The sequence below is a fragment of the Mobula birostris genome, chromosome 7 (genome assembly GCF_030028105.1).
Source record: "Mobula birostris isolate sMobBir1 chromosome 7, sMobBir1.hap1, whole genome shotgun sequence".
Taxonomy (NCBI): Eukaryota; Metazoa; Chordata; class Chondrichthyes; order Myliobatiformes; family Myliobatidae; genus Mobula; species Mobula birostris.
Genome location: NC_092376.1, coordinates 106602023 through 106629735, shown reverse-complemented (window position 1 = coordinate 106629735; position 27713 = coordinate 106602023). Strand labels below are relative to the sequence as shown.

Here is a 27713-nt window from a genome sequence, read left to right as displayed (position 1 = left end):
TGCATTCCATCAGGACCAAGGGACTTATCTATCTTCAGGCCCACAAGTTTGCTCAGCACGACGTCTTTAATGATAGCTTTTGTATCGAGATCCTCACCTCCCATCACGTCCATAGCATCTCTCTTTGGCATGTTAGGTGTGTCTTCCACCATGAAGACTGACACAAAATTGTTATTTAAAGCCTCTGCCATTTCCTCATCACCCAATATCAATTCCCCCTTCTCGTCCTCCAAGGGACCTACGTTCACTTTAGCCACCCTTTTCGGCTTTATATAACTATAAAAACTTTTACTATCCATTTTTATATTTTGTGCTAGTATCTTTTCATACTCTATCTTTCCTTTCTCTATTGCTTGCTTAATGTCTTTTTGTACCTTTTTGGAGTTTTCCCAATCTTCCAGTTTCCCACTATTCTTGGTGACTTTTTAAGCACGAGCTTTTAGTTTGATGCCTTTTTTATTTCCTTAGTTATCCAAGGCTGGCTCTCCTCACCCTTACTATCCTTGCTTTTAACTGGAATATACTTTTGTTGAGCACCATGAAAAATCTCTTTGAAAATCTTCCACTGTTCCTCAACTGTCCAACCATATAGCCTGTGTTCCCAGTCTACACTAGCCAAATCCTCCCTCATCCCATTGTAGTCTCCATTGTATAGGCATAATACACTGGTTTAGATTGAACTATTGCACCCTCCATTTGCATAAGAAACTCAGTCATACTGTGATCACTCTTTCCAAGAGGATCCCTAACTACAAGATCACTCATTTTACCTGTCTCATTGCACAGAACCAGATCTAAGATGGCGCGTTCCCTTGTAGGTCAGTAACATGCTGTTCAAGAAAGCTATCACGGATGCAGTCTATGAAGTCCTCCTCAAGACTTGACCAACTTGAATCACCCAATCTATGTGCAAGTTAACATCCCCTATGATAACTGCTGTTCCATCTTACATGCCTCAGATATTTCTCTGTTTATTTCCTGTACCACTATAATGTTATTATTCGGTGGCTGATAGACAATTCCCACCAGTGATTTTTTCCTTTACAATCCCTAATCTCTACCTAGATGGATTCAACATTCTGCTGCTTAGATCTTATATTGTCTCTCACTATTGCCCTGATATCATCTTTAATTAAGAGAACCAGCCCACCTCCCTTACCTTCCTGCCTATCATTCCATATTACCTGATATCCTTGGATATTTAATTTCCAGTCCTCTCCACCCTACAACCACGTTTCTGTAATCACCACTAAATCATACCCCTTTGTACTGATTTGTGCCACAGGTTCACTGACCTTGTTTCGAATACTCTGGACATTCCAATAAAGTGTCCTTACACTCATTGTGCTTTTAAAATGTTGTAATCTTTTACTCTTTTGCACTTGACTCTTCTTGACTCCACTCTTACTTTTCTCTTTTTTATCTTTTGCTTTTCCTTTATCTTTATACATACTTTTCGTTTTTTACTTATAGAACATAGACTAGTACAGCACAGTACAGGCCCTTCGGCCCACAATGTTGTGCCAACACTCAAACCCTGCCTCCTATATAACCCTCCGCTACCTTAAATTCCTCCATATACCTGTCTAATAGTCTCTTGAATTTCACTAGTTTATCTGCCTCCACCACCGACTCAGGCAGTGCATTCCACACACCAACCACTCTCTGAGTAAAAAACCTTCCTCTAATATCCCTCTTGAACTTTCCCTCCCCTTACCTTAAAGCCACGACCTCTTATATTGAGCAGTGGTGCCCTGGGGAAGAGATGCTGGCTATCCACTCTATCTATTTCTCTTAATATCTTGTATACCTCTATCATGACTCCTCTCATCCTCCTTCTCTCTTCTTCCCTAGCTCTCTTAATCTCTGATCATAATCCATATTCTCTAAACCAGGCAGCATCCTGGTAAATCTCCTCTGTACCCTTTCCAATGCTTCCACATCCTTCCAATAGTGAAGCAACCAGAACTGGACACAGTACTCCAAGTGTGGCCTAACCAGAGTTTTATAGAGCTGCATCATTACCTCGCAACCCTTAAACTCTATCCCTTGACTTATGAAAGCTAACACCCCATAAGCTTTCTTAACTACCCTATCTACCTGTGAGGCAACTTTCAGGGATCTGTGGACATGTATCCCCAGATCCCTCTGCTCCTTCATACTGCCAAGTATCCTGCCATTTATTTTGTACTCTGCCTTGGAATGTGTCCTTCCAAAGTGTACCACCTCACACTTCTCCAGGTTGAACTCCACCTGCCACTTCTCAGCCCACTTCTGCATCCTATCAATGTCTCTCCGCAATCTTCAACAATTCTCTACACTATCTACAACACCACCAATCTTTGTGTCGTCTGCAAACTTACCAACCCACCCTTCTACCCCACATCCAGGTCGTTAATAAAAATCACGAAAAGTAGAGGTCCCAGAACCGATCCTTGTGGGACACCACCAATCACAACCCTCCAACCTGAATGTACTCCCTCCACCACGACACTCTGCCTTCTGCAGGCAAGCCAATTCTGAATCCACCTGGCCAAACTTCCCTGGATCCCATGCCTTCTGACTTTCTGAATAAGCCTACCGTGTGGAACCTTGTCAAATGCCTTCCTAAAATCCATGTAGATCACATCCACTGCACTACCCACATCTATATGCCTGGTCACCTCCTCAAAGAACTCTATCAGGCTTGTTAGAAATGATCTGCCCTTCACAAAGCCATGCTGACTGTCCCTGATCAGACCATGATTCTCTAAATGCACATAGATCCTATCTCTAAGAATCTTTTCCAACAGCTTTCCCACCACAGACGTAAGGCTCACTGGTCTATAATTACCCAGACTATCCCTACTACCTTTTTTGAACAAGGGGGCGACATTCGCCTCCCTCCAATCCTCCGGTACCATTCCCATGGACAATGAGGACATAAAGATCCGAGCCAGAGGCTCAGCAATCTCTTCCCTCGCCTCATGGAGCAGCCTGGGGAATATTCCGTCAGGTCCCGGGGACTTATCTGTCCTAATGTACTTTAACAACTCCAACACCTCCTCTCCCTTAATATCAACATGCTCCAGAACATCAACCTCACTCATATTGTCCTTACCGTCATCAAGTTCCCTCTCATTGGTGAATACCGAAGAGAAGTATTCATTGAGGACCTCGCTCACTTCCACAGCCTCCAGGCACATCTTCCCACCTTTATCTCTAATCGGTCCTACCTTCACTCCTGTCATCCTTTTTTTCTTCACATAATTGAAGAATGCCTTGGGGTTTTCCTTTACTATACTCGCCAAGGCCTTCTCATGCCCCCTTCTTGCTCTTCTCAGCCCCTTCTTAAGTTCCTTTCTTGCTACCCTATATTCCTCAATAGACCCATCTGATCCTTGCTTCCTAAACCTCATGTATGCTGCCTTCTTCCACCTGACTAGATTTTCCACCTCACTTGTCACTCATGGTTCCTTCACTCTACCATTCTTTATCTTCCTCACTGGGACAAATTTATCCCTAACATCCTGCAAGAGATTTCTAAACATCGACCACATGTCCATAGCACATTTCCCTGTAAAAACATCATCCCAATTCACACCCACAAGTTCTAGCCTCATAGCCTCATAATTTGCCCTTCCCCAATTAAAAAAATTCCTGTCCTCTCTGATTCTATCCTTTTCCGTGATAATGCTAAAGGCCAGGGAGTGGTGGTCACTGTCCCCCAGATGCTCAGCCACTGAAATATCTGTGACCTGACCCGGTTCGTTACCAAATACTAGATCTAGTATGGCATTCCCCCTAGTCGGCCTGTCCACATACTGTGACAGGAATCCATCCTGGACACACTTAACAAACTCTGATCCGTCTAAACTCTTGGAACTAATCAGGTGCCAATCAATATTAGGAAAGTTAAAGTCACCCATGATAACAACTCTGTTATTTTTGCAACTTCCCAAAATCTGCCTCCCAATCTGCTCCTCGGTATATCTGCTGCTACCAGGGGGCCTATAGAATACTCCCAATAGAGTAACTGCTCCCTTCCTGTTCCTGACTTCCACCCATACTGACTCAAAAGAGGATCCCGCTACATTACCCACCCTTTCTGTAGCTGTAATAGTATCGCTGACCAGTAATGCCACCCGTCCTCCCCTTCCCCCCGCCATCCCTTTTAAAGCACTGAAATCCAGGAATATTGAGAATCCATTCCTGCCCTGGTGCCAGCCAAGTCTCTGTACTTTATCCATACTTCTCCAATCTGTTGAACCCACCTGCCCCACCCCCACTATTTGGTTTAAAGCCCTATCCATAGGTCTAGTTACGTGAGTTGATAGGATCTAGCTTCCACTACAGTTCAGGTGGAGCTCATCCCACTGGTACAGCTCCCTCCTTCCCCAGTATTCATGTCAATTTCCCATGAATTCAAACCCACTTCTCCCACACGAACCCTTGAGCCATGTACTTAACTCCCTCATCTTCTTGACACTATGTCAATTCGTATGTGGCTCAGGTAGTAACCCAGAGGTTACCACCTTTTTGGTTCTGCTTTTTAATTTAGTCCCTCGCCATTCAAATTCCCTCAGCAGAATCTCTTTCCTTGTTCTACCTTTGTCGTTGGAGCCCGCATGGACCACAACAACTGGATCTTTCCCCTCCCAATGTAAATTCCCCTGCAGGTCAGATAAGATGTTCCAAACCCGGGCACCAGGCAGGCAACACAGCCTTTGGTATGCTCTATCCTCACGATAGAGAACTCTGTTTATTCCCCTGCCTATACTATCCCCAATTACCACTACATTTCTCTTCTCTCCCCGCTCTTGAATGGCTCCCTGAACGATAGTGCCACAGTTAGGTTGCTCATCCTCCCTACAGTCCCTAATCTCATCCACACAGGGAACAAGAATCTCAGGCCTGTTGGACAAGCTCAAGGGCTGAGGCTCCTCCAGCACTGTCTCTTGGATCCCACTATCCGCCTACTCGCAGTCACAGCCTCTTGTCCCTGACCACAGACCGAATTTGTAGCAGCTAATCTAATGGGTGTGACTACCTCCTGAAACAAAGAATCCAGGTAACTCTCCCCCGTCACAGTGTTTGAAGCTCACACTCCAGGTCATCAACTTTGAGCCTGAGTTCCTCGAGCAGCCAACACTTGTTACAGATGTGGTCACCAGGAACCACAGTGGGCTCCACCAGCTCCCACATCATGCAGCTACAGCACATCACTCGATCCTGCATCATCCCTACTGTATTTATTTAGCTGTAATTTAGTGACTTTTTAATTGTACCACTGCAAAAGCATTATCTGCTACTTACCTGTGCCTCCTCACCGAAATCTCGAGTCAAAGCCTCAAGTTCCCACTTCTACACTGGTCCACTCACGCATTGACCACTCTACTTTGACCCTGCTTTACTTTTATTTGCTCCTGCTAATAAATCGTGAGTTGCTAATCCTACTAATACACTGAGCCCCACGAAACACTCTTTTTTAAAACTCTTCTTTAAAACTCTTCTCTCCAACATGTGCAAAGCTCTGGCTCTCTGTGAATCGATTGGTCTACCCTGAATGCCAGTGTACAGTGCTAGAGAGAGCTGAAGTGGTGAGAGAATGGGGGGCGGGGAAGAGGGGAGAGGAGAGGGGAGGTGGAGAGGGTAGAGAGGGGGGAGGAGGAGAGGGGAAAGGAGAGGGACAGGGTGGGAGGGAGTGGGAGGGAGAGAGGGGAGAGAGGGGAGAGAGGGGAGAAAGGGGAGAAAGGGGAGAGAGAAGGTGGGAGAGAAGGTGGGAGAGAGTGGGAGCGGGTGGGAAAGAGAGGTTAGGAGAGAAAGGAGAGAGAGGGTGGGGGAGAGTGGGTGGGAAGAGAAAGTGGGAAAGAGGATGGAAGAGAGAGTGGGAGGGAGGGTGGGAGAGGGGACACCCGCTAAGGCAGGAAGACAGAGCGGTGGCAGGGAGAAAGAGCTGAGGCAGGGAGGCAGAGAGAGATAGAGAGTTGAAGCAGAGTGAGATAGGGAACTGAGGGTGAGAGAGACAGCTGAGGCTGCGGCAGGGTGAGAGAGAGCTGAAGCAGAGAGAGTGAGATGAGGCAGAGAGAGAGAGGTTGCAGAGGCTGAGAGAGAGGGAGAGAGAACTAAGATAGTGAGAGAGAGAGGTGGAGGACAGAAAAGGAGGCAGAGAAAGACCTGAGGCAGGGAGACAGAGAGAGAAATGAGGTAGTGAGAAAGAGAGGGAGAGAGCTGAGACGGAGAGAGAGAGAGAGAGAGAGAGAGTCAGAGAGAGAGAGGGAGTGTGTGTCAGAGAGAGAGAGAGAGAGAGAGAGTGTCACAGAGAGAGAGCTGAGGTAGAGGGAGAGAGAGATGAGGCAGGGAGGGAGAGAGAGCTGAGGCAGGAAGAGAGAGAGAGCTGAGGCAGGAAGAGAGAGTGAAAGAGAGAGAGCTAGCTGAGGCAGGGAGAGAGAGAGATGAGGCAGGGAGAGAGAGCTGAGGCAGAGAGGGAGAGAGAGAGCTGAGGCAGAGAGAGTATTTCTATAGTTTGGGCAGACAAGAAGAGTCAGCTTGTCCTGAAAATGACAACCACGATTCTCAGGACTGAATTAGAAAAGTGTTCTGGAAATAGAGAATGGTGAAGTTTAATCACTCTCTTCCATGCAGATGAAGCAACGCACATAAGAGTTGCTGGTGGAATGCAGCAGGCCAGGCAGCATCTCTAGGAAGAGATACGGTCGACGTTTCAGGCCGAGACCCTTCATCAGGACTAACTGAAGGAAGAGTTAGTAAGAGATTTGAAAGTGGGAGGGGGAGGGGGAGATCCAAAATGATAGGAGAAGACGGGAGGGGGAGGGATGGAGCCAAGAGTTGGACAGTTGATTGGCAAAAGGGATATGAGAGCATGAACACTGACTTCTCAAACTTCCGCTAATGCCCAACCTCCCCCTTGTACTCCTGCCGGTATATATTTATTTAAATACACACATTCTTTTTCTCTCTCTCCTTTTTCTTCCTCTGTCCCTCTCACTATCCCCCTTGCTCATCCTCTGGACTTCCCTCCTTCCCCCTTTTCTTTCTCCCTGGGCCTTCTGTCCCATGATCCTCTCATATCCCTTTTGCCAATCAACTGTGCAGCTCTTGGCTCCATCCCTCCCCCTCCTGTCTTCCCCAATCATTTCGGATCTCCCCTTCCCCCTCCCACTTTCAAATCTCTTACTAACTCTTCTTTCAGTTAGTCCTGACGAAGGGTCTGGGCCCAAAACATCGACTGTACCTGTTCCTAGAGATGCTGCCTGGCCTGCTGCATTCACCAGCAACTTTTATGTGTGTTGATTGAAATTCCAGCATCTGCAGATTTCCTTGTCCATACAGATGAAGCTGATTCAGTTGTCAATTGCAAACTTGTGAATGACAAACATTTGGTCACCAAAACATTTCTGTGATATGAAGTCACAGATCATACACAATATCATGAATTGATAGAACAAGCTTGAGGAGATTACAAACCATTCTTGTTTCTCGTACCTGTTCATCGCTCAACAGGTTGCCTGTCACATCTGGATTATTAAGAGCCCATTGTATGCTCAGGTTGAAAGTTCTTCCTGTTAACCCATCACCTACTCACATGTTCGTGTACAGCTGCGGTTACATCGGGTTTTGACAAAGGATGCAGGGGGAACTTTAACCTACAGGCATCTTCCCCTACTTAAAATAATGCTGATTTCATGTCACCCATTACAATTGACAGCAGCAGTGGTTTCACACATATGCTGCTACTTTATTTTCTGGCCACTGTCCAGCAGCCGATGATTTTCACAGAAGCTCGCACCTTACTCCTGAGCAGAGACAGGGTGGCAACCTGAATATCGAGAACTGATTTCAAACAAACTGGCCTGTTCCAACATAAGATAGAATCAGAATCAGATCTGCCTTCATATCATTGTCATCTGTTGTGAAATTTGGTGTTTTGTGACCACAGTACAGTGCTAGATATAAAAATTACCATAACTTACAATAATTTTATATATATATATATACTGTTACGTACCCCGTAACTGGGTTGCCAAACCAGCAGAAATGGATCACTCAGTTGGAGTCTGGACTACTAGAACTAAGAAAGTATTATTAAAGAAACAAGCAACACAGTACTCTAATCAAAGGGATAATGAATGCAACAGTTCAGCAATGATAAACATACATGTACACAGAATTAAGATAACAGGATCAATCAAGCTCTATCATTGTCTAGGGGTAAATGACCAGTTTCAAAGTGACGCAAAGTTCAGTTCAATTTAGTTCAGTTCAGTTCGCAGTAATCGCTTCCGTGGGAGATGGACAGTGTGGGGGAAGGGGAGAGAGAGAGCAAAATGAATGAATATTCAAACGGCTTCCACACAGACCTTCGATATTCTTTGCAGTCAGCTTTCGTGCGAGCTCTTTGTGATGTCATCTGAGGTCACCGACCGTGACCCCTCCGTTTCCAGATACGATCGTTTCTCTGCGGTCAACCTGGCACCCAGGCAAGGGTGGACACACACCAGGTTCCCGCCGATCATGCCTTTTCACCCTGTGCGTCTGTGGCTTGATCCCGCGACCAGCCGTCCAAAACTTCCCACCGACTTGTGGGAGACGCACCGCTTCCAGGGTCTCGTTACCTTGGGGTGTCGTGTGTGTCCTGCCTTAGCGAACCTGCCCCTTTTTATCCCCCTGCTGGAGTATCGCCTGTCCATCACTTCAAACAGTTCAGGGTTCAAAGGGGGAGCCGATCTTGACAGCTCTCTCCTTCCGTTAAACTCTCCCGTCCCTTCATTAACATCTCCAAATGCTGCTCCATTGTTTTCCTTATCTCTCTTTCTCCTGAAGACAGGTGGCAGACCAACTGCTGATCCCACTGGTGCCAGCACAGGACAGCTAACATCTTAATCTATGTGTATTCTCGTCACAATACACACACACACACACACACATTATATATATATATATATATAGATAGATAGATAGATAGATAGATAGATAGATAGATAGATAGATAGATAGATAGATAGATAGATAGATAAATAGATAGGTATATAGATAGATAGTAAGGTAGTGTTCACGGATTCATGGACTGTTCAGAAGTCTGATGACAGAGGGGAAGGAGCATTGAGTCTGTGTCTTCGGGCTCCTGTTCCACCTCCCTGATAGTAGTAGCACAATGCAGGCAAGTCCTGGATGGTGATGGTCCTTAATGACGGATGCCAGCTTGATGAGCCAGTGCCTTTTGAAGATGTTTGAGAGGTTGGGGAGACTTTTGCCCATGATGGAGCTGGCTGAGTTCAGGGAGCTCAGCAATTTTTTTTCAGTCATATACATTGGAGCCTCCATACCAGCCAGTGATGCAAACAGTCAGAATGCTCCCCACAGGACACCTAAAAATTTGCTTGTCTTTGATGACATAACAAAACTCACGCTCCTAATGATGTATAGCCATTGACATGCCTTCATCATGACTGCATGAATATTTTAGGCCCAGCGTAGATCCTCTGAAATATTAATGCCTAGGTATTTGAAGCCGCTCACCCTTTCTAATGCAGACCCCTTTATGAGGAATGGTGCATATTCTCCTGAATCACATTTTTTAAAATATACATTCAATTCCTTGGTTTTACTGACATTGAGTGCTAGGTTACTGTAGTGACACTGCTCAACTACCTGATCTTTCTCAGTCCTGTATGCCTCCTTGTCACCATCTGATATTGTCTCAACAACAGTTGTCATCGGTGAATTTATAGATGGCATTTGTGTTGTGCCTAGCCACACAGTCAGGTGTGTAGAGAGAGTACAGCACCGGGCTAAAAGATGCATCCTTGCTATACACATGAGGCCATTGTCAGTGAGGAGAGATGCTATTTCCCATCTGTGCTGACTGTGATCTCCCAAAGAGGAAGTCAAGGATCCAGTTGCAGAGTCAGGTACAGTGGCACAGGTTTTGAACCTTGTTGATTAATACTGAGGGGTTGATGGTGCTGAACACTGAAGCATCATCAATAAACAGCAGCCTGAGAGAGGTATTGCTATTGTCCAGGTGGTCCAAGGCCGAGTTGACAGCCAGTGAGATTGTATCCGCCCTAAACCCATAGTGACAGTAGGCCAACTGCAGTGGTTCCAGATCCTTGCTCAGGCAGGAGTTAATTCTAGCCATGACCCACTTCTCAAAGCACTTTATTATAGTAGACGCAAGTGCTACTGTGCGACAGTCATTGAGGCAGCTCACCCTGATGTTCCTGGGCACTCCTCTGATTGAGGCCCTTTGAAGCAGGTGGGGACCTCCAACTGCAGCAGTGAGAGTTTGAAAACACCCTTCAAAACTTCAGCCAGCTGTGAACTAGTTGATATTGTCCTATTAAAATTATTTCAAAACACAATTAAATCAATCAGCTGATAGACGGAATAAAACTCAAGATTAATACTGGCCCCACTGCCCTTCTGAGTTATTGTTCTTTTTTTCAGTCTTGAACCCTCTGAAGCTAAAAGTAACCTGAGTTTAGATCAGTAAGGGAAGGCGTAGGAGCTAGACACAGAAGAGATTACGATACTGGAACATCCAGCAAAATCAAGGTGCTGGAGGAACTGCGCTGGTCAGTCAGCATCTGTGGAGGAAAATGGACCAGATCGAGGATCTTGACCTGAACTGTCCACTGCCCATTACCCTCCACAGATGCCGCCTAACCCATAGAGTTCCCCCAGCTTCTTGTTCGATGCTCAAGGTTTAGTGACCCATCATTGATTCAATTCTGAGATGTGGGCATCAGCTTCACATGACAGTGCAGGCAGGGAACTTTATGTATTATTTGATTTTCAACCCATTTCAACTTTACATACAAGAATTAAACTGAACCTTCAGTGATGCTTCGGGGGGGGGGGGGGGCGCGAGGCGTCAGTATCAGCATGGACAGTGAAACTTTGATGTAGCATCAGCTTACGTTTTGGATCTTGAATACAATCCACAATTACCAAATGGCTGAACTAATACCACTCTCATCTCTATGTTCTCCTTCATATCTTCATCTAGACATGGAACATTTCCACAGTGAGTATTTGGCTAATCTAAGAATGAGCAACTGAGGAATTTTATGCTCTGCTTTGTACTTTGTACTGACCAACACAAGATTGGCAATCAGGACAAGAGCTAACACAGGAATGAGAAGTAAACTGGGATGAGGTGGTTAATTTAGGGTTAGGGGATAAACTGGAAGTTATCACTCCTGCTTTGACACCCATGAAGTTGGTTTGATAGTTCAGTGTCACATTGCCCACTCAAATGGACCGAACTCTGAATCAGATGTTAACCCCAGAGTTGTTTGTTTCATGGGCTTACCAATAAGATCTTTCGGCAGGAGAAGCAGCAATCTTTCCAATATATTAAAAAAATGCTGACAAGATTATTCTAGCAAATTAAAACTGGTTTATTACTATTTCAAGTGTCTTGATGCGTTTGCCTACATTACAGAGGTAATTAGACTTCACGTAAAACAAATATTGACTGTGGAGCACTCGACGACGGCGAAAGGCGGTAAATACATGCAAACACACCTTTCTTTTGAAGCAGTTTAGCTACATTTGAGAGTTGCAGCAGGAACACGCTCTGTACGTACCCTCGAAGCCGGTCAGCAGTTCCCTGCGTGCCAAGTGATAGCCCAGAGCGCTCACTGGACGGCGGTAGCGGAGTGAAATAGTCCGGTGCTTTTGCATTGACATCTTGGGTTAGATCATGGAAGGGCGCTCAGAAAGGTAAGGGGAGCAGGATAGCCCGTGTTTTATTTTATATTTAGTGTCGCAGCGTTGAAAGAGGACTGTGTTCTTCTGCACAAAGTCAGGTAGGAACACCGGACAGGACCCCTCCCCTTGTCGGCACCCAGAACACAGGGCGTATGGACTTCATCCCTTCGGTACAACGTGCCTCTCTCTGAGTAAGCCTTCCAAGCCAAACAAGAGCCCCAACGCCTCGGTTTCGCAGGGAATGACACAAACACTTGCAGAGTTTTAAAAACTTGCTCTGCGACCATGGAAACAAGACGCCAAAATCAGGTGACTAAACGTCAACAACACCGGCTCTTTACTCCAGCTCCTGAAAAGCAAAGGATCATTTGTGGCAAGATATCTAGATATATTTACTAAAGCAAAACGAAAATAAGCCTGGCCCAAACAACTTTCGATGTTAGTAATGTAAAGAAAGCGTCGAATGGAGGAGTTGTGAATGCACCAAGCCGTCATTATTATGCGTTTATAATTGAGAAATGTTATTCTAAGGTTCCTGTAACTTTAAAACAAAATATGGACAGTTCACCTCCCTGCCCCCCCCCCCCCCCCGCTCTCGCCAATAACCTCGGTTAGGGTAAGAGGTTTTTTGGTTCAAAGTTCAATAGAGGCGAGAGAGAACAGCTTTCATCCAGTATCCGAATCAGGAGTCTGACATTATAATCTCGTGTTCATCCCTAATTCCCAAAACTGATTTTCCGAAAATCCAACTTAATCTCAATTTTTCAGAGACTCCTACCCCACCAACCGAACACGCACGATTTTCTCCTGGCACCTTTTCTAATTAACGCAAATGTCAAGCTTATCCAGCCACGGCATCCGTGATCATACTAAATTTCTTATGCCACATTAATATAAAGAACAATACAAGAGCTATTGATCTGGGGAACTGTGCAAAAACTATACTCTGAAACAGTATCAAATTAAATCTAGACAAGGTATGTGCGTTGTATAGCACATAGCAAGGCTGGAATAAAACTAGGCTACACTGCTGGAGGAACTTGGTGAAATTCAAACTCAATATTGAATCTTGACACAAGATCTCAATTATCCTTCTGCCTTCGCAGCTACTGAGTTCCTGCAGGAGGTTGTGTTGTGCTTCGGATTGGGAGTCCTCCTTGGGTAACTAACATATGGACACCCGATACATGTGATTGAGTGACTGGGAAACGGGGCGGAATTTCCAGCTATGGGCCTGCAGGCATATTCTGATGGAACAGGTGGGAAATGGCCATTTTTGTCTGCCTTCCTTCCCTCTCCACTCTCTGTCCGCATGCTGGAATAATTTGGAGCTAGGTCAAGCTGAGCAGAGCTGAGACTCTGAGCAGACTCACTCGCCCACTCACTGTAGTCAGTGAGGTTAATGTGCGGTTATTCTTCTCGTGCCAACTCTCTCTCTCCCGTCACAACTGTTTCTGGAATCCTCTCTCACTCATTGTCTGATGATTTCAGACTCGCAACCAGACCAGGTTACGAACAATCTCAGGAATGGAACTCCATTGTTGCTTTGGGATCACTTGTATAGTAGTATCTACAGTCTCGTGTGCCTGAACAGGGTGACATTAAACACAGTGAAAAGCAGTCTCTTCGTGCTGGCTTCCATTCACTACATAGTGAAACTACCAAACATACATTTATACTCCATTCATCAACGAAGCAGAGTCCGCCTTTTACTAATGAAGGCGTTACCAAACAGACTCATAAAGATCTACTCTATCTAGGAAAGGAAAACAAAGATACATTAATAAGTTAATTTATTGAAATAAGCTTTGATCAACAAAGATTTCCTTTTTGGTATTGTTAAGCTTTTGACCTGGCCATTTGTTTGCCATTGACTTCTGACATTATTTTGCTGTAGATTTTCGGAACCTTGTAATTCTAAAAACCAAGAGTCTCCAGCACAGCATCCAGGCGCCATTTTGTAGAAGCCATTAAGGTCATGGTGACAAATAGCATGAGAAAGTGTTTTGACTCAGGAAACACCGGTTTTCATCGAATGTGTTTCTATTATACTTTCCCTACCAATTCATCTCCTTCTCTCTCCTAACCTCATTTTCTTCTTTCTGTCCCTTTCTTGCTTTTCTCTCTTTTGATCTATCTTTCTCTCCCTTTCACCCCTTCCTCTCCACTCAACCCCATCTGTTTATTGTCTCTTTTCTCTAATTCCCTTTGTTTGTCCCTTTTCCCAGTCTGGCGCTGTTGGGATGCGTTCTGAGTGAGAGTGACATTGGTGAGTGCTAAAATGTGAAAAACATGCTGGAAACACTTAGCAAACCCAGTAACATCTATCAGAAAGAGCAGCGGAGTAATGGTTCAGGCTGAAGACTCTTCCATAGAAATGGGGAAGAGAAAACAAGTTAATTTTAAATTCAGGTTAGGTAGAAACAGATGGGAGCCAATCTGATTGCTCAGGTATACACACACCCTGTTTGTAATAAATGGAGAGAGTTATCGCTACACTTTGTTTGTTCTGTGCACTTTCTTCATTACACATACGTCTTCTGATAACGTCACTGCATTGTTTGCCCTGTGCTGTAAATCGAGATGTAGTTAATCCCCACCAAATCTCCTCACTGCTGCTGCTCTGTATTTGAAAGACATTCTGCCAACAGCTTCCATCTCCAGAAAGATGCTCTTCGAGTTCAGTGAAAATGTTGTGCAGGTAATAAACAAAATGATCAAATATGTGCTCTGTGTAGAGAATGTGCTGATAATTTAGTGACCTGTGTAGGATGAATGTTGTGGCTGTTTTGGCAGCATCTCATTTCTTAATAAGTGGGCAGTTGTTTAAATCTCCAGAGACCTGATGACATCTTCAATGATGATGCTGCCGTGGGTGCTATGCAGCCACTATTTTTATGAAATGTGAACCTGATGTCCTGTAGCTCTCTTAGATGAATGCAAAGTATACTCTACTGGTTGTTCTGGCCACTAAGTACCCCTCAAATAACACAAGTGAAAAGTGTTGCAATGTTTCAAATACAACAGCAATTGCACTACCAGAACATGGCAATGTGGAGCCATGAGTTATGAAATTCAATAATTTTTCTGACAGCACTCAACATCCATCTTGGCCAGCATTGCTTGACTTACATGATCTTCATTGGACTTTTTTTATTGAGTTATAGAGTCATACGGCATTGGGTAGATGGAGCTCATCAGCCTGGGAAGGCAGTCCACCTAAGAGAGGGAAAAGTTGCTGGTGAACGCAGCAGGCCAGGCAGCATCTCTAGGAAGATGTACAGTCGACGTTTCGGGCCAAGACCCTCGGGCGTTCACCAGCAACTTTGATGTGTGTTGCTTGAATTTCCAGCATCTGCAGATTTCCTCGTGTTTAAGAGAGGGAAAACCTCTGATTTCAAACCTCCACTGCCTTGCGGCCATACTCACTCATGGGAAAGGCTTCGGGAGTAAACCCTGAGGACAAGTCCGGAGCTGGAGTCCCTCAGGCAGTCCGACGTTGCCTTCAACCTCGTTCTGCCAACTCCTGCGACGACACTGGTGCCAAGCTGTATCGGCCCTTGCCCTTCTCTTGGACAACATTGGTGTCGTGGGTTGGGGAGACTTGCTGCATGGGCAACTGCCGGTCTTCCATACAACCTTGCCCAGGCCTGCGCCCTGGAGAACCTTTCCAGGCACAGATCCATGGTCTCACGAGACTAACGGATGCCACCACAGCCTGGAAGCATGCCCTTCAGCCCAACTGCTCCATGCCAGCCAAGATGCCCATCTAAGCTTGTCCCATATCCTTCTAAACCTTTCCTATCCTTGTACCTATCTAAATGTCTTTTAATGTTGTTCATGTGCCTGCTGCAATCACTTCATCTGGCAGCTTATTTCATATACTGACCATCCTCCAGGTGAAAACATTGCCTCTCAGGTACCTATGAAATCCTTCCCCTCACCTTGAACTTACGTTCTTGACTCCCCAACTCTGGGAAAGAGACTACTTGCACCATTTTGATACAAGCACTGCTGGTGATTTCACCTTCGATGTTTTGGGCTGCAAAGCTGCAATGTGTTGAATGCCTATGTGTGGCATAGTTCAGGATTTATCATGAAGTTGGTTTGGATCTGATACAAGGTTGCAAATCAGGGAGCTTGATTCAAACTTTGCCAAGTACAGCCTGAGCTCAACTGTTGAGAATCAGCATCAGAGTCAGATTTAACATCACTGGCGTATGTTGCAAAATTTGTTGATAAGCAATACACAACAATAAAAGCTGTGAATTACAGTAAGATATATATACTGTATCATAGTTAAATTAAATAAGTAGTACGGAAAAGCAGTGAAGTTGTGTTCACAGATTCACTGTCTATTCTGAAATCTGATGGCAGAGGGGAAGAAGCTGTTCCTGAATCATTGAGTGTGTGCCCTCACGTTCCTGCACCTCCCTGATTTTCGCAATGAGATGAGGGGATGTCCTGGGTGGTGGGGGATTCTGCATGATGGATGCCTAATTTTTAAAGCATTGCTCCTTGACGATGTCCTGGATGCTGCAGAGGCAAAGTGTCTTTGATGGAGATTACTTTCTGCAGCTCCATGTCCGGCATAGAGCAAGATTTTTCAAACGTGGCATTGATTTATGACTAATGGAGTGTGGTATTTCAGTGGGATACATGGACTGAGCAATTATAAATAAACTATGTAGACTGGTTTTATTTTCACTGGAGCTGAGGAGCTGAAGGGGAAGCTGATACCCACAATTATGAAGGGCTTGGATAAGGTAGGTAGTAGGAGACATCCACATAGCAAAGATGTTAAAACTTGAGGGCATAAATACAGTGTAAGGAATAAGGTACAGAGGGTATGCAGAGGAACCTTTTCCATCCAGGAGGTTGCATTCTGGAATACATTGCCTGGAAGATGATGGAAGTAGGAACTCTTACAAAACATCAAATAATTATTTAGATGATCTCTTCAATCACCCACCTGTGAAAGACTATTGACCAAATATCGTAAATAGTATTGAAAGATACCCAACAGTCAGCTTTGATGTGGTAATCCCGAGGGACTCCTTCAATGCTAATTGACTCTAGTTTTATTTTAATAAAGAGAGGGCTTTCATATTGATTCTTTCCTGTATTAATATCAGATTAGTGAACTGCATTTTACCAAATAAACTTTACCAAATCACTTCATTGCTGTGCAACAGCTATATTTTGCATATTCTGTTAGTTCTAATCTAAAACAGGCTATCAGTCCAAGCTCCTTGAGAGCATTGAACACTTTTCACTATGTTGAATTAGTTACCTTGCACTGGGGAGATACAACAGGTCTCAGTTTAGATAAGGAAAGAAATTAATTGGTGTGTGGCCTGACCTTTAAGTTGGATGATGTAGTCTTAATAGATGGCTTTCATTGTTAAATGAACGGTGGGATAAATTGCCCTCCATAAATACTTTTCTTGCAAAGCTAAATAGGACAATCTAATATTCCCAGAGATGAAGAGGCTGGACAGAATAACAGAGAATAAATGTTGAAAAAAATACTATAGAGGCTACATCTAAACAGCCAGGACTTCAAAGTTCTAGACTTTTCTTCCAAAAAAATTAAAATTTCTCTCCTGGTTTAGCAATGACCTATAATTCTGCTATAGAAATCAAGGAGCGGGATTCAGCCATCAGTATAATCACACTGGTGTCAAGAAAGGTAGAGGAGGCTTGACCCAAACACAGAACAGTGGAGATGTGCGATAACTTTAATAATAAACTGCAAAATAACAAGCCATAAGGGGCCACAAACAGATACTTAACTCGTCAAGGCAACAACATAACTGAAGGCAAGGAGCAACTGGTTGAGACTGTTTGGGATGAACGGGTAAACAAGGATTGTGGATAAGAGCTGGGTTTAAATAGGCCGCAGGTGATGAGTTGGAAACAAATAGCAGGTGACTTCTGTTAGCTGGGTGAAGACTAGGAAGAGCCGACATGTGCAGGACCCCATCTCAAATGACAGGCCCCCAACAGTGCAGGATGACCTAGATGGGTCCAGTGGAATTCCTTGATAGGTGATGGATCTAAATTGTAACTGGACAGCACCCAAGACCTCTCTGCTGCGCTGTACCCTCTCCAGTAAAACAGGCACTGGACATCACATTCACGATGATGTGAATCCATCGACTGGTGATCCGTGTACTCTAGACCATCTTCCACCGTCCTTGGTTCTGGAAGTGCAGGGTCAGGTGGGATGAATGTACCATTGACAATGAACTTGACATAGGACACGCAGAAGATAGGTCCCGACGATTGGGCCAAGGATGGAATGATGGGTTGAGGGACAATATCCGTTGAAACTGGGTCAAACTGCCATGACAGGACATCTCCTTTAGTGTTCTTGGAGCCGGCTTGGTAGGATACTAACTTGTGCCTTTCACTCACACAAGTTCAACTCTACACAATGCCATTATGGAGTAGGAGACAGGGAGCTATTCACCATCAAATGGCCTTTGGAGGAATGGAGATATTTGCTGATGGGGAACATCAAGCCCTTCCTGATCTGGACTGTCCACCAGAACCTCATAACTGACAGCAGACATGCCAACTCAACCCATGTCAGGCTCTTCAGTCTGTAACGTACAGAGATGGCTGAAGCTTGCAGTGCGAGATGCACTGGGACTGGATGTTGTGGCATTGGGTTAAGGCCCCATCAAAGTATTCGGGCACCTGAATCTGGGGCTCAGAGAGAGGAGGTTCACTGGCAGGGTTACTGTATTGAGAAGGGGAGTTGGTTGAGAGAGGCAAGCAGATGGTCAATGGTTCCCTGCTGTCTCTAGATCGTGTGCTCATGTCAACGGACAAGTTACCTTAGGCAACAAAATTCTGCTGGTGAACCACTAGTTCACTCATCCTGTTAGGGAATGTAGAGGAGGCTTGAACCAAACACAGAGCAGTGGAGAAAATTTAGCAGTTAGTGATAGCTTTAGTAATAAACTGCACATAATAAGTCAAGAGAGGCCACAAGACAAGAGAATAGACACTTAAACTCAAGAAGACAACTTGATACTGAAGGCTGGGTGCAATTGGTTGAGGCTGGCTAGTTCAAAGAGTGATCGAGGTTTGTGCTTGAGAGCTGGGTTTAAATAGGCTGCAGGTGATACGTTGGAAACAGCGGTAGGTGACTCCTGTTAGCTGAGTGGAGAATGGCAGGAGCCTGCATGTGCACACCTGACAGTTGCTGCTCTGAAATTCTTATTTAATGAGCCTCTGCCATTATTCAGAGCATGTTTAACAATGCAGATCTTTTAATAGTGATCAATAATTGTCAGAGCTATGATACTAGAGAGTGGATTTCAACTAAATGTGTTTCTCAATTATGGGTGAATATCTTCCTGTGTTCCATTACAATTTTGTGATATGGTGTGGGAAAGTATGGTATGGAATCTGCAGTCCCAGGAGCTGGCTGGGATGCCTGTGATCTGATGATCTGGTAGCTAGGAGACTCAGTTATGAAAAGAGCTAAGAGATTTGGCATGGTACTTGGAAGTCTTGGAACCTGGGACTGAGAGGGGGATCTGGGAACAGGGGTTGGTTGGTTATGAATCAACCTCAACAAGTCAGCCAGCCATAGATACAACAATATCATGGTTAAATAAAGAAACATACAGCATTGTCCAAACAGTGGAATATTTTTGTTTCCTAAATAAACATAACTTATTCCAGAATTGGTTTCTTAGTTGCACAGATAATGCCGGAAGTCATTAATAGCAATATTGTTTGATGTAAAAGTTAAGTGATTGTCATGGAAACCAAATAATGTAAGCATTGAGTGACCTAATTGGTCTGAGTGTTGACCATACAATATGCTTGGTGCAACTAGAATGACAATGAATACTGAAAACCGTTGTAGACTATTTTAATACTCAGCACAACTAACACCTTTAGCTTGTTTGCTGCACAGGGAATTGTGACTGTGATGTAATCAAACTTCATAGTAGATTTACTTTGCATAAACAGTAAAGCTACTCAGCAGAGATTAAACGGCCAATGTCATTGTTTCCTGAAAGCCAGACTGGTTACTGAGTGGGCTTCTTCAGTAAATGACAAAACTGATGCTATTGCATCAGGATAGAGTGAAATTCAATGGCTGAATTCTTTAATGTCATCATTTCAGAGGATCTATCCTGGGTCCAACACATAACTGCCATTGTAAAGAAGACACAGCAACACCTTTACTTTTTTTAGAATTTGGCATGTTATCTAAAACTTTGACAGACTTCTATAGATGCACAGTGAAGAGTATACTGACTGGTTGCATCATGACTCGGTACAGAAACATCAATACCCTTGAACAGAAAAGCCTACGAAAAGTAGTGTAAACAACAGGAATTCTGCAGATGCTGGAAATTCAAGCAACACACATCAAAGTTGCTGGTGAACGCAGCAGGCCAGGCAGCATCTCTAGGAAGAGGTGCAGTCGACGTTCAGGCTGAGACCCTTCGTCAGGACTAACTGAAGGAAGAGTGAGTAAGGGATTTGAAAGGGGGAGGGGGAGATCCAAAATGATAGGAGAAGACAGGAGGGGGAGGGATGGAGCCAAGAGCTGGACAGGTGATTGGCAAAAGGGGATATGAGAGGATCATGGGACAGGAGGTCCGGGAAGAAAGACAAGGGGGGGGGGACTCAGAGGATGGGCAAGAGGTATATTCAGAGGGACAGAGGGAGAAAAAGGAGAGTAAGAGAAAGAATGTGTGCATAAAAATAAGTAACAGATGGGGTACGAGGGGGAGGTGGGGCCTAGCGGAAGTTAGAGAAGTCGATGTTCATGCCATCAGGTTGGAGGCTACCCAGACGGAATATAAGGTGTTGTTCCTCCAACCTGAGTGTGGCTTCATCTTTACAGTAGAGGAGGCCGTGGATAGACATGTCAGAATGGGAATGGGATGTGGAATTAAAATGTGTGGCCACTGGGAGATCCTGCTTTCTCTGGCGGACAGAGCGTAGATGTTCAGCAAAGCGGTCTTCAAGTCTGTGTCGGGTCTCACCAATATATAAAGGGCCACATCGGGAGAACCGGACGCAGTATATCACCCCAGTCGACTCACAGGTGAAGTGTTGCCTCACCTGGAAGGACTGTTTGGGGCCCTGAATGGTGGTAAGGGAGGAAGTGTAAGGGCATGTGTAGCACTTGTTCCGCTTACACGGATAAGTGCCAGGAGGGAGATTGGTGGGGAGGGATGGGGGGGAGGAATGGACAAGGGAGTTGTGTAGGAAGCGATCCCTGCGGAATGCAGAGAGAGGGGGGGAGGGAAAGATGTGCTTAGTGATGGGATCCCGTTGGAGGTGGCGGAAGTTACGGAGAATAATATGTTGGACCCGGAGGCTGGTGGGGTGGTAGGTGAGGACCGGGGAACCCTATTCCTAGTGGGGTGGCGGGAGGATGGAGTGAGAGCAGATGTACGTGAAATGGGGGAGATGCGTTTAAGAGCAGAGTCGATAGTGGAGGAAGGGAAGCCCCTTTCTTTAAAAAATGAAGACATCTCCCTCATTCTAGAATGAAAAGCCTCACCCTGAGAGCAGATGCGGCGGAGACGGAGGAATTGCGAGAAGGGGATGGCATTTTTGCAAGAGACAGGGTGAGAAGAGGAATAGTCCAGATGGCTGTGAGAGTCAGTAGGCTTATAGTAGACATCAGTGGAAAAGTAGTGTATATAGCCTAGTCTATCATGAGTAAAGGTCTATCATGGGTGAAGCCCTTCTCAATCTTGAGCACATCTACAAGGAGTGCTGTCACAGTAACACAGCAATCATCATCTAGTATCTCCACTATCCAGGCCATCCAGGCTACTGGCATCAGGAAGGAGGTACAGAAGCCTCAGGTCCCACAGACCAGGTTCAGGAACAGTTGTTTCCCCTCAAGGATTCGGCTCTTGCACAAGAGGGGATAACTTCACTCATCCCAATACAGTATGTTTTCCAACCTATGGACTAACTTTCAAGGACTCACTATCTCGTGTTCTCTATATTTATTGCTTATTTATTATTGGTTATTTTGCTTTCTTCTCTTTTTGTATTTGCACAGTATGTTGCCTTTTGCACATTGGTTGGTTGTCCATCTTTGTTTTGTGAGGTTTTTCATTGATTCCGCTCAATTTTTGCTGTGAATGCCCACACAAAAATGAATCTTGGGATAGTATATGATGACATATATATGTACTTTGATAGTAAATTTACTTTGAAAGACAATTTGCATCATAGTCAAAGTGTTATACCTGAGTTCTAAGAAGAACACTCAGCAGGTAGCATTGATAGAATGCTGGAGGTGCTCAGCAGGTCAGGTAACTTCTCCAAAAATGAATAAATAGTTGATGTATTGGGCCAAGACCCTTCTTCAGGACTGAATAGGAAGAGGGAAAAGCGGCAGAATAAAAAGCTGGGTGGAAGGGAAGATGCGAGCTGAAAGGTGATCCATGAAGCCAGGTGGAGCTAGAGAAGAAGGAATCTGATAGGAGAGGAGGGTGGACTGCAGGAGAAAGGGAAAGAGGAGGGGGCCCAGATGGAAATGATAGGCAGATGTGAATAGGTAAAAGGCCGGAGTGGGGAATAGAAGAAGAGGGGAGGGAAGTTTTTTTTACTGGAAGGAGAAATTGATATTCATGCCATCATGTTGGAGGCTACCCAGATGGTGTTGCTCCTCCATCCTGAGGGTGGCCTCATCTAGGCACAAGAGGAGTTCATAGACCAGTCTATGTACTTTAGAGCAGGTCTCAATGATGTATTGTGGTGTGTGGTTGTACTGTAATTTCATTCTAGAATAGTTGACAGATTATAGAGTCATGCAATATGGAAAAGGACATCTGTAACACTATGTCACGCTGATTGGTGGGCAGCACATTGACTAGTAGCAAACTATCTGTACTAATCCCATCTTCCAGCACTTGACCCATGCCTTTCTATGTATTGGCACTTTAAGTGTTCATGTAGAAATTTTGAACTGCTGTCAGAAACTCTGCTTGCACTGTTCTCTGGGTGAAAATTGCGCCCCTTGGGTCCCTTTTATCCCTTATCACCTAGCCTGATCTATTGACCTCTGATAAGATGGAATGTTTCCCACAGACCGTCTTAGCTATACCGTTCATAATTTTGTATATCTCAATTTTATCTCCTCTAAACCTCCTTCGTTCCAGGGTAAACAGACCTAGTGTCTCTAGTCTCTCCTCATAAATGAAAACTTCATCTTCATAAATCTCCTCTGCATCCTCTCCAGTTCTGTCACCGAAATGACGCTCCTGCTATGGACAACACTGACTAATTTGAATATCGGCCCATTTGCCTTCAGTGATGTTGTATCCATCCAGGGTAGCACTTGCCTTCACCTCACCTCTTCTGATGCTAATCTACTTGTGTTTGGAGGTAACCTGAACACATGACCACCATCCAGCACTCAGCATTGCTTACCATTAATGACATCAATTGCTGTTATTGGTAATAGTTTGAACACCTGATTTGCCTGAAAGGATGTTGATAAGGAGAGACAACAAACAAAATGCTGGAGAAACTCAATGGATCTGGGACTGTGGGGTGAGATAGATGCTTCCTACAGTGTTCTGTTTGTATCCTCAGAGTTTGGTATCTTCAGTCTCTTGTGTCTCCCTCTTGAAATGAACTCACTTGCACTTCGGTGTCATTCTCTACTGTTCTAATAGTCAGGCCAACTTGTAAAACTAAAATTACTTGCGAGTTGTAAACTCAGTCAGCTCTATTGTGGGCACTAGCCTCCGTACTATCCAGGGCATTTTCAAGGAGAGATGCCTCAAGAAGTTGGCATCCATTCTGAAGGACCCACATTACCCTTTTCTCATTGCTATCATCAGGAAGGAGGTACAGAAGCCCTAGTCACACTTTCAATGATCCCGGAACAGCTTCTTCCCCTCTGCCATCTGATTTCTGAAATCCACAAAGACAACAAATTTCACAACATATGCTGGTTATATTAAACCTGATTCTGATTCTGATTTCTGCAAGTCATTGACCACACTGTCTCTGAATGAGATATTTTTAGCAATGGGCAGAGCAGAAAGTTAATGTAAAATCTACACGTTTAGCCAAACATATTCACTTTGTTAGACAGGCTGTATATAGTATAGCTTGTAAGAATGGTGATTAGAGCAATTAAAATGACACCAAGCCACACAAAAAAGGAATTGGAACAGCTGTTCAGAAACTGTCATATAGGGAGGTTTTAAGGTTTTTCTTAAATGTGAAAAGAGAATAGGATTGATAGGAAGAAGGAAAGGATTAGAAGGGAAGTCCAAAGCTTTGAGCTGGGACAACTGAAGGCAGAGTTGCCAAGGGGAGAGTGAAGGGAATTGGGGATGAGTGAGAGGCTGGTATTGGAAGAGTACATGGATCTAAGTTGTTAGTTCTGGCAGCTGTTGCAGAGTCAAGGAGGAACAATGCCAAAGAGAATGAGAATTGAGGCTTGGGCAGACTGAGGGATGGTGGGTTGTGGCCTGACTGGAATGTTTTGTATTTTAGGACTCAGGCTGCCAGGCTATGAACAGGTGGAAGGTGGAAGAGGTGAGCCTGGCCAGGAAAGCATCAGAATGGCTAAGTCCAAAGCTATAAAAGGCAAAAAAAAAGATTTCAGAGTTGACAAAACAGACCAGAGAATGGTGGTAGCCAATGGTGGTCTCTGTATTGGATGTGATGGAGATCTAGAATCCAACTTCAAGATAAGCAGGTTGCTGAAGAAACAATCTGTGCAATCAATGCCTTAAGAGGTTCAAAGGGCTATTTTTGAACAGCTATTCCAAGTCATTTTTTTGAGAGGCTTGGTGTCATTTTAATTATCTAATCACCATTCTTACAAGGTATGCTATATACAGCCTGTTTAACAAAATAGGGAGCTAGGGCTTTACTCTTTGGAGAGAAGGAGGATGAGAGGAGACGTGATAGAGGTGTACAAGCTAATAAGAGGAATAGATAGAGTGGATAGCCAGCGCCTCTTCCCCAGGGCACCACTGCTCAATACAAGAGGACATGGCTTTAAGGTAAGGGGTGGGAAGTTTAAGGGGGATATCAGAGGAAGGTTTTTTACTCAGAGAGTGGTTGGTGTGTGGAATGCACTGCCTGAGTCAGTAGTGGAGGCAGATACACTAGTGAAGTTTAAGAGACTACTAGACAGGTATATGGAGGAATCTAAGGTGGGGGCTTATATGGGAGGCAGGGTTTGAGGGTCGGCACAACATTGTGGGCCGAAGGGCCTGTACTGTGCTGTACTATTCTATGTTCTATGTAGAGAATCAGAGAGGTCAGAGAGTCATTGAGACATATACTGTATCATGGAAACAGGCACTCTTGCCCACTGAGTCTGTGTTGACCATCAAGTACCACATCAATTTCCACTCTTCAACTTAATCCTACTGCTGTCATTCTCCCCTAATTCTTGGCTTCCATTAAAGCACAGACATGTTCCCTTCCAATCCATATTCACTGTCACTAGACTGTCGTTCAGTCATCTCTGCCCAAGCTCTACTTAGCCATTGCATCATATTTTTACTCATATTTCTGATAAAGGGTTATCCACTTGAAATGTTAACTGTGCTCAATTCTCTATGGTTGCTGCCTGGCCTATCGAGTAATTCCATAATTTCCTGGTTTTATTTCACATCCAATAACTTGTCTCTCATACACTTACAATTAACTACACTCCCCTTAACCATTTGCTCACAATAACTCACACCTTTCTCTCAAACATTTATTTACCCTCTTCTCAAATGGTTGCTTCCAATAACATACCCTCCCTCTCATACCCTCTCCTCAAACGCTCAGTCACAATAAATGTCCACACTAACCTATCCTTGTAAGTCTTCTCATCGTCAATCAATAACCAGCTTTGAATCTCCTCTGCAAGCCTCACACCCACTCACATTCCCCTCTCAACATTGGACCCACCCAGCCCCCAAGGCACACTGAGTCTGAGTCGGATTAACTGAGTAATGGTGTGGAGTTGAGTTGATGGTTGGAAATGGGAGCATGGCTGAAGATTGAGCTGGTGAGATGGAATGCTTCCCTTTGAGCTGCACTTCTCTCAGTCCAGAGGGTTTGTGCTGTGCACAGGTTGAGGTGCTTAAAATGGGAATGGGATTCAAGGTGGCGGATACAGACAAACTATGTAGTGTGGTGGGAAAATGCACAATATAAAGATTTGATTTTAAATTTAGATCTAACTTATCCAAGAATGAAATCAGAAAACACTGCTTAGAAATAGAAGTGGAAATTCATTTTTTCAGCTGAAACCCCTTTTTGCTGGGCGTCTCTAGAAACTGGCTCGTTCGCCCCTTGCTAACAGCCACCGGACTCAGCACTGAGAAGACCCACCTTTCTCTGGCTTCATATGTTTCCGTGGGATTGGGATGTCTCTCCCACCCAAGTCCCGGTTTGTGTGAATGCTGTGTAATTTACTGCCCTGTTACAGCCTGTCAGCAGGAAATAACAGATCGCACACTGCGTACAGTTATAAAGAAGTATATTTGTGAACGTTAACTTATCTAAAGGGTTAGTAAAGAAAAGAAAGAAAAAAAACAAAAAGGGCCCATTATAATTAGACAGTCACATGTACACAGGTTGGAGCTCAAATCTTCCAAAAGCCATATTAACCAATCCTCAACAGACTCCCGCGCTTTGGCTCCATCGAATTGCGTGTCCCACTGGATTGAATACTATGACTGGTTCTCTCCAGTGTCTTCTCTCTTCAGCTTTCACTATGCAAAGACCAAAACCACCTTTCGTGCCTCTCACAAAACCAGTTCTCCCCATCTTTCCCTGGGACCTTCTCCCAGATCCACTATCCTAATAGGATGGCACACATTTCTAAGCATCCCTTATCTTCAACGGTAACCCAAAGAGGCTGAAAGCAGAATAGACTGCTCTTACAAAACTGCTAAAATGAAATACCTACAGCATAGCAGCAAAATTATGAACCAGGACATTACACAGCTATAGATTAGATATTGTATTGCAGTTGAAATTTCTGTAATTTTTACTGGGTGAGGATATCAAAGATTTGGTAAAAGTTTAGGTTAATGTGTTAGCTATGCCTGATTGAAAGACATGGTTGATGGGACCAGTGTAGTCCTTTTAGCCCCATATTTTCTGTTCACTTGACATTTGTCTTTATGTATTATCTAATGGGATCCGAGTATCTGCAGGATTTGCAGGCAGAGTTACTATATAGAGAATTGCCACCAGTATCAACAATGTGGTGGATAGAATGCAAAGTCACAATAATTAACCCTCACTTTTGATGGCACTTTTTCTTTTAATTCCCTATAAATACATCAGTAGGAGCAGCTTTGGGAGCAGAAGGTGTTAAAGCAGGAAAATGTACAAAGCTCTGTCACCCTGTTGTCAGGAGACATAGAACACATATGTAGGGATCTAGAAGGGAAGAAACACAAACGGCTGAAGGAACAGCCCTGATTAAAGACCTCAACCTGAAATGCTGACTGTCCATTTCCCCCACAGGTTCTGCCTGATGCATTGAGCTCCCCCAACATCATTTCCTTGCCCCTGATTCTGGCATCTGCAGTCTCTTGTGGCTCCATGCTGAAAGAGCTTACTTGGGCATCCTGATGCAGGGTCTTGACCTCAAAATTTGGACAGTTCCTTTGTTTTATGCACTACTTTTAGCAGGCTTTTTCATTTAAGGGTATCGGTGTTCCCATACCAGGATGTGATGCCCAACCATTGGACGTCCATTGACAATGGGGGAGATTCAAACAAGAGGACATGAGTTGAGAGTTAAAGGGCAAAAGTTTAGGGTAACATGAGGGGGAACTTCTTTACTCAGAGAGTGGTAGCTGTGTGGAACGAGCTTCCAGCAGAGGTGGTTGAGGCAGGTTCGATGTTGTCGTTTAAAGTTAAATTGGATAGATATATGGACAGGAAAGGAGTGGAGGGTTATGGTCTGAGTGCAGGTCGGTGGGACTAGGAGAGTAAGAGTTCGGCATGGA

General features: G+C 44.5%; 1 protein-coding gene across 5 annotated transcripts in view; it reads right to left on the bottom strand.

Annotated features, from left to right (window-relative positions):
• LOC140200785 (uncharacterized) overlaps positions 1-11943 on the bottom strand; it is a 59739-nt gene extending 47796 nt beyond the window's left edge. For 3 of the 5 annotated variants that reach the window (XM_072264387.1, XM_072264389.1, XM_072264388.1), the window contains exon 1: positions 11595-11943. In XM_072264387.1, the coding sequence (XP_072120488.1) occupies positions 11595-11697 (103 nt within the window). In that variant the 5' untranslated portion in view covers positions 11698-11943. Of the gene's footprint in view, positions 1-8008; positions 8072-11594 lie in introns of all 5 variants that reach the window. The other 2 variants (XM_072264390.1, XM_072264391.1) reach the window with 2 other exon arrangements.
• Between the last annotated feature and the right edge of the window lie 15770 nt (positions 11944-27713).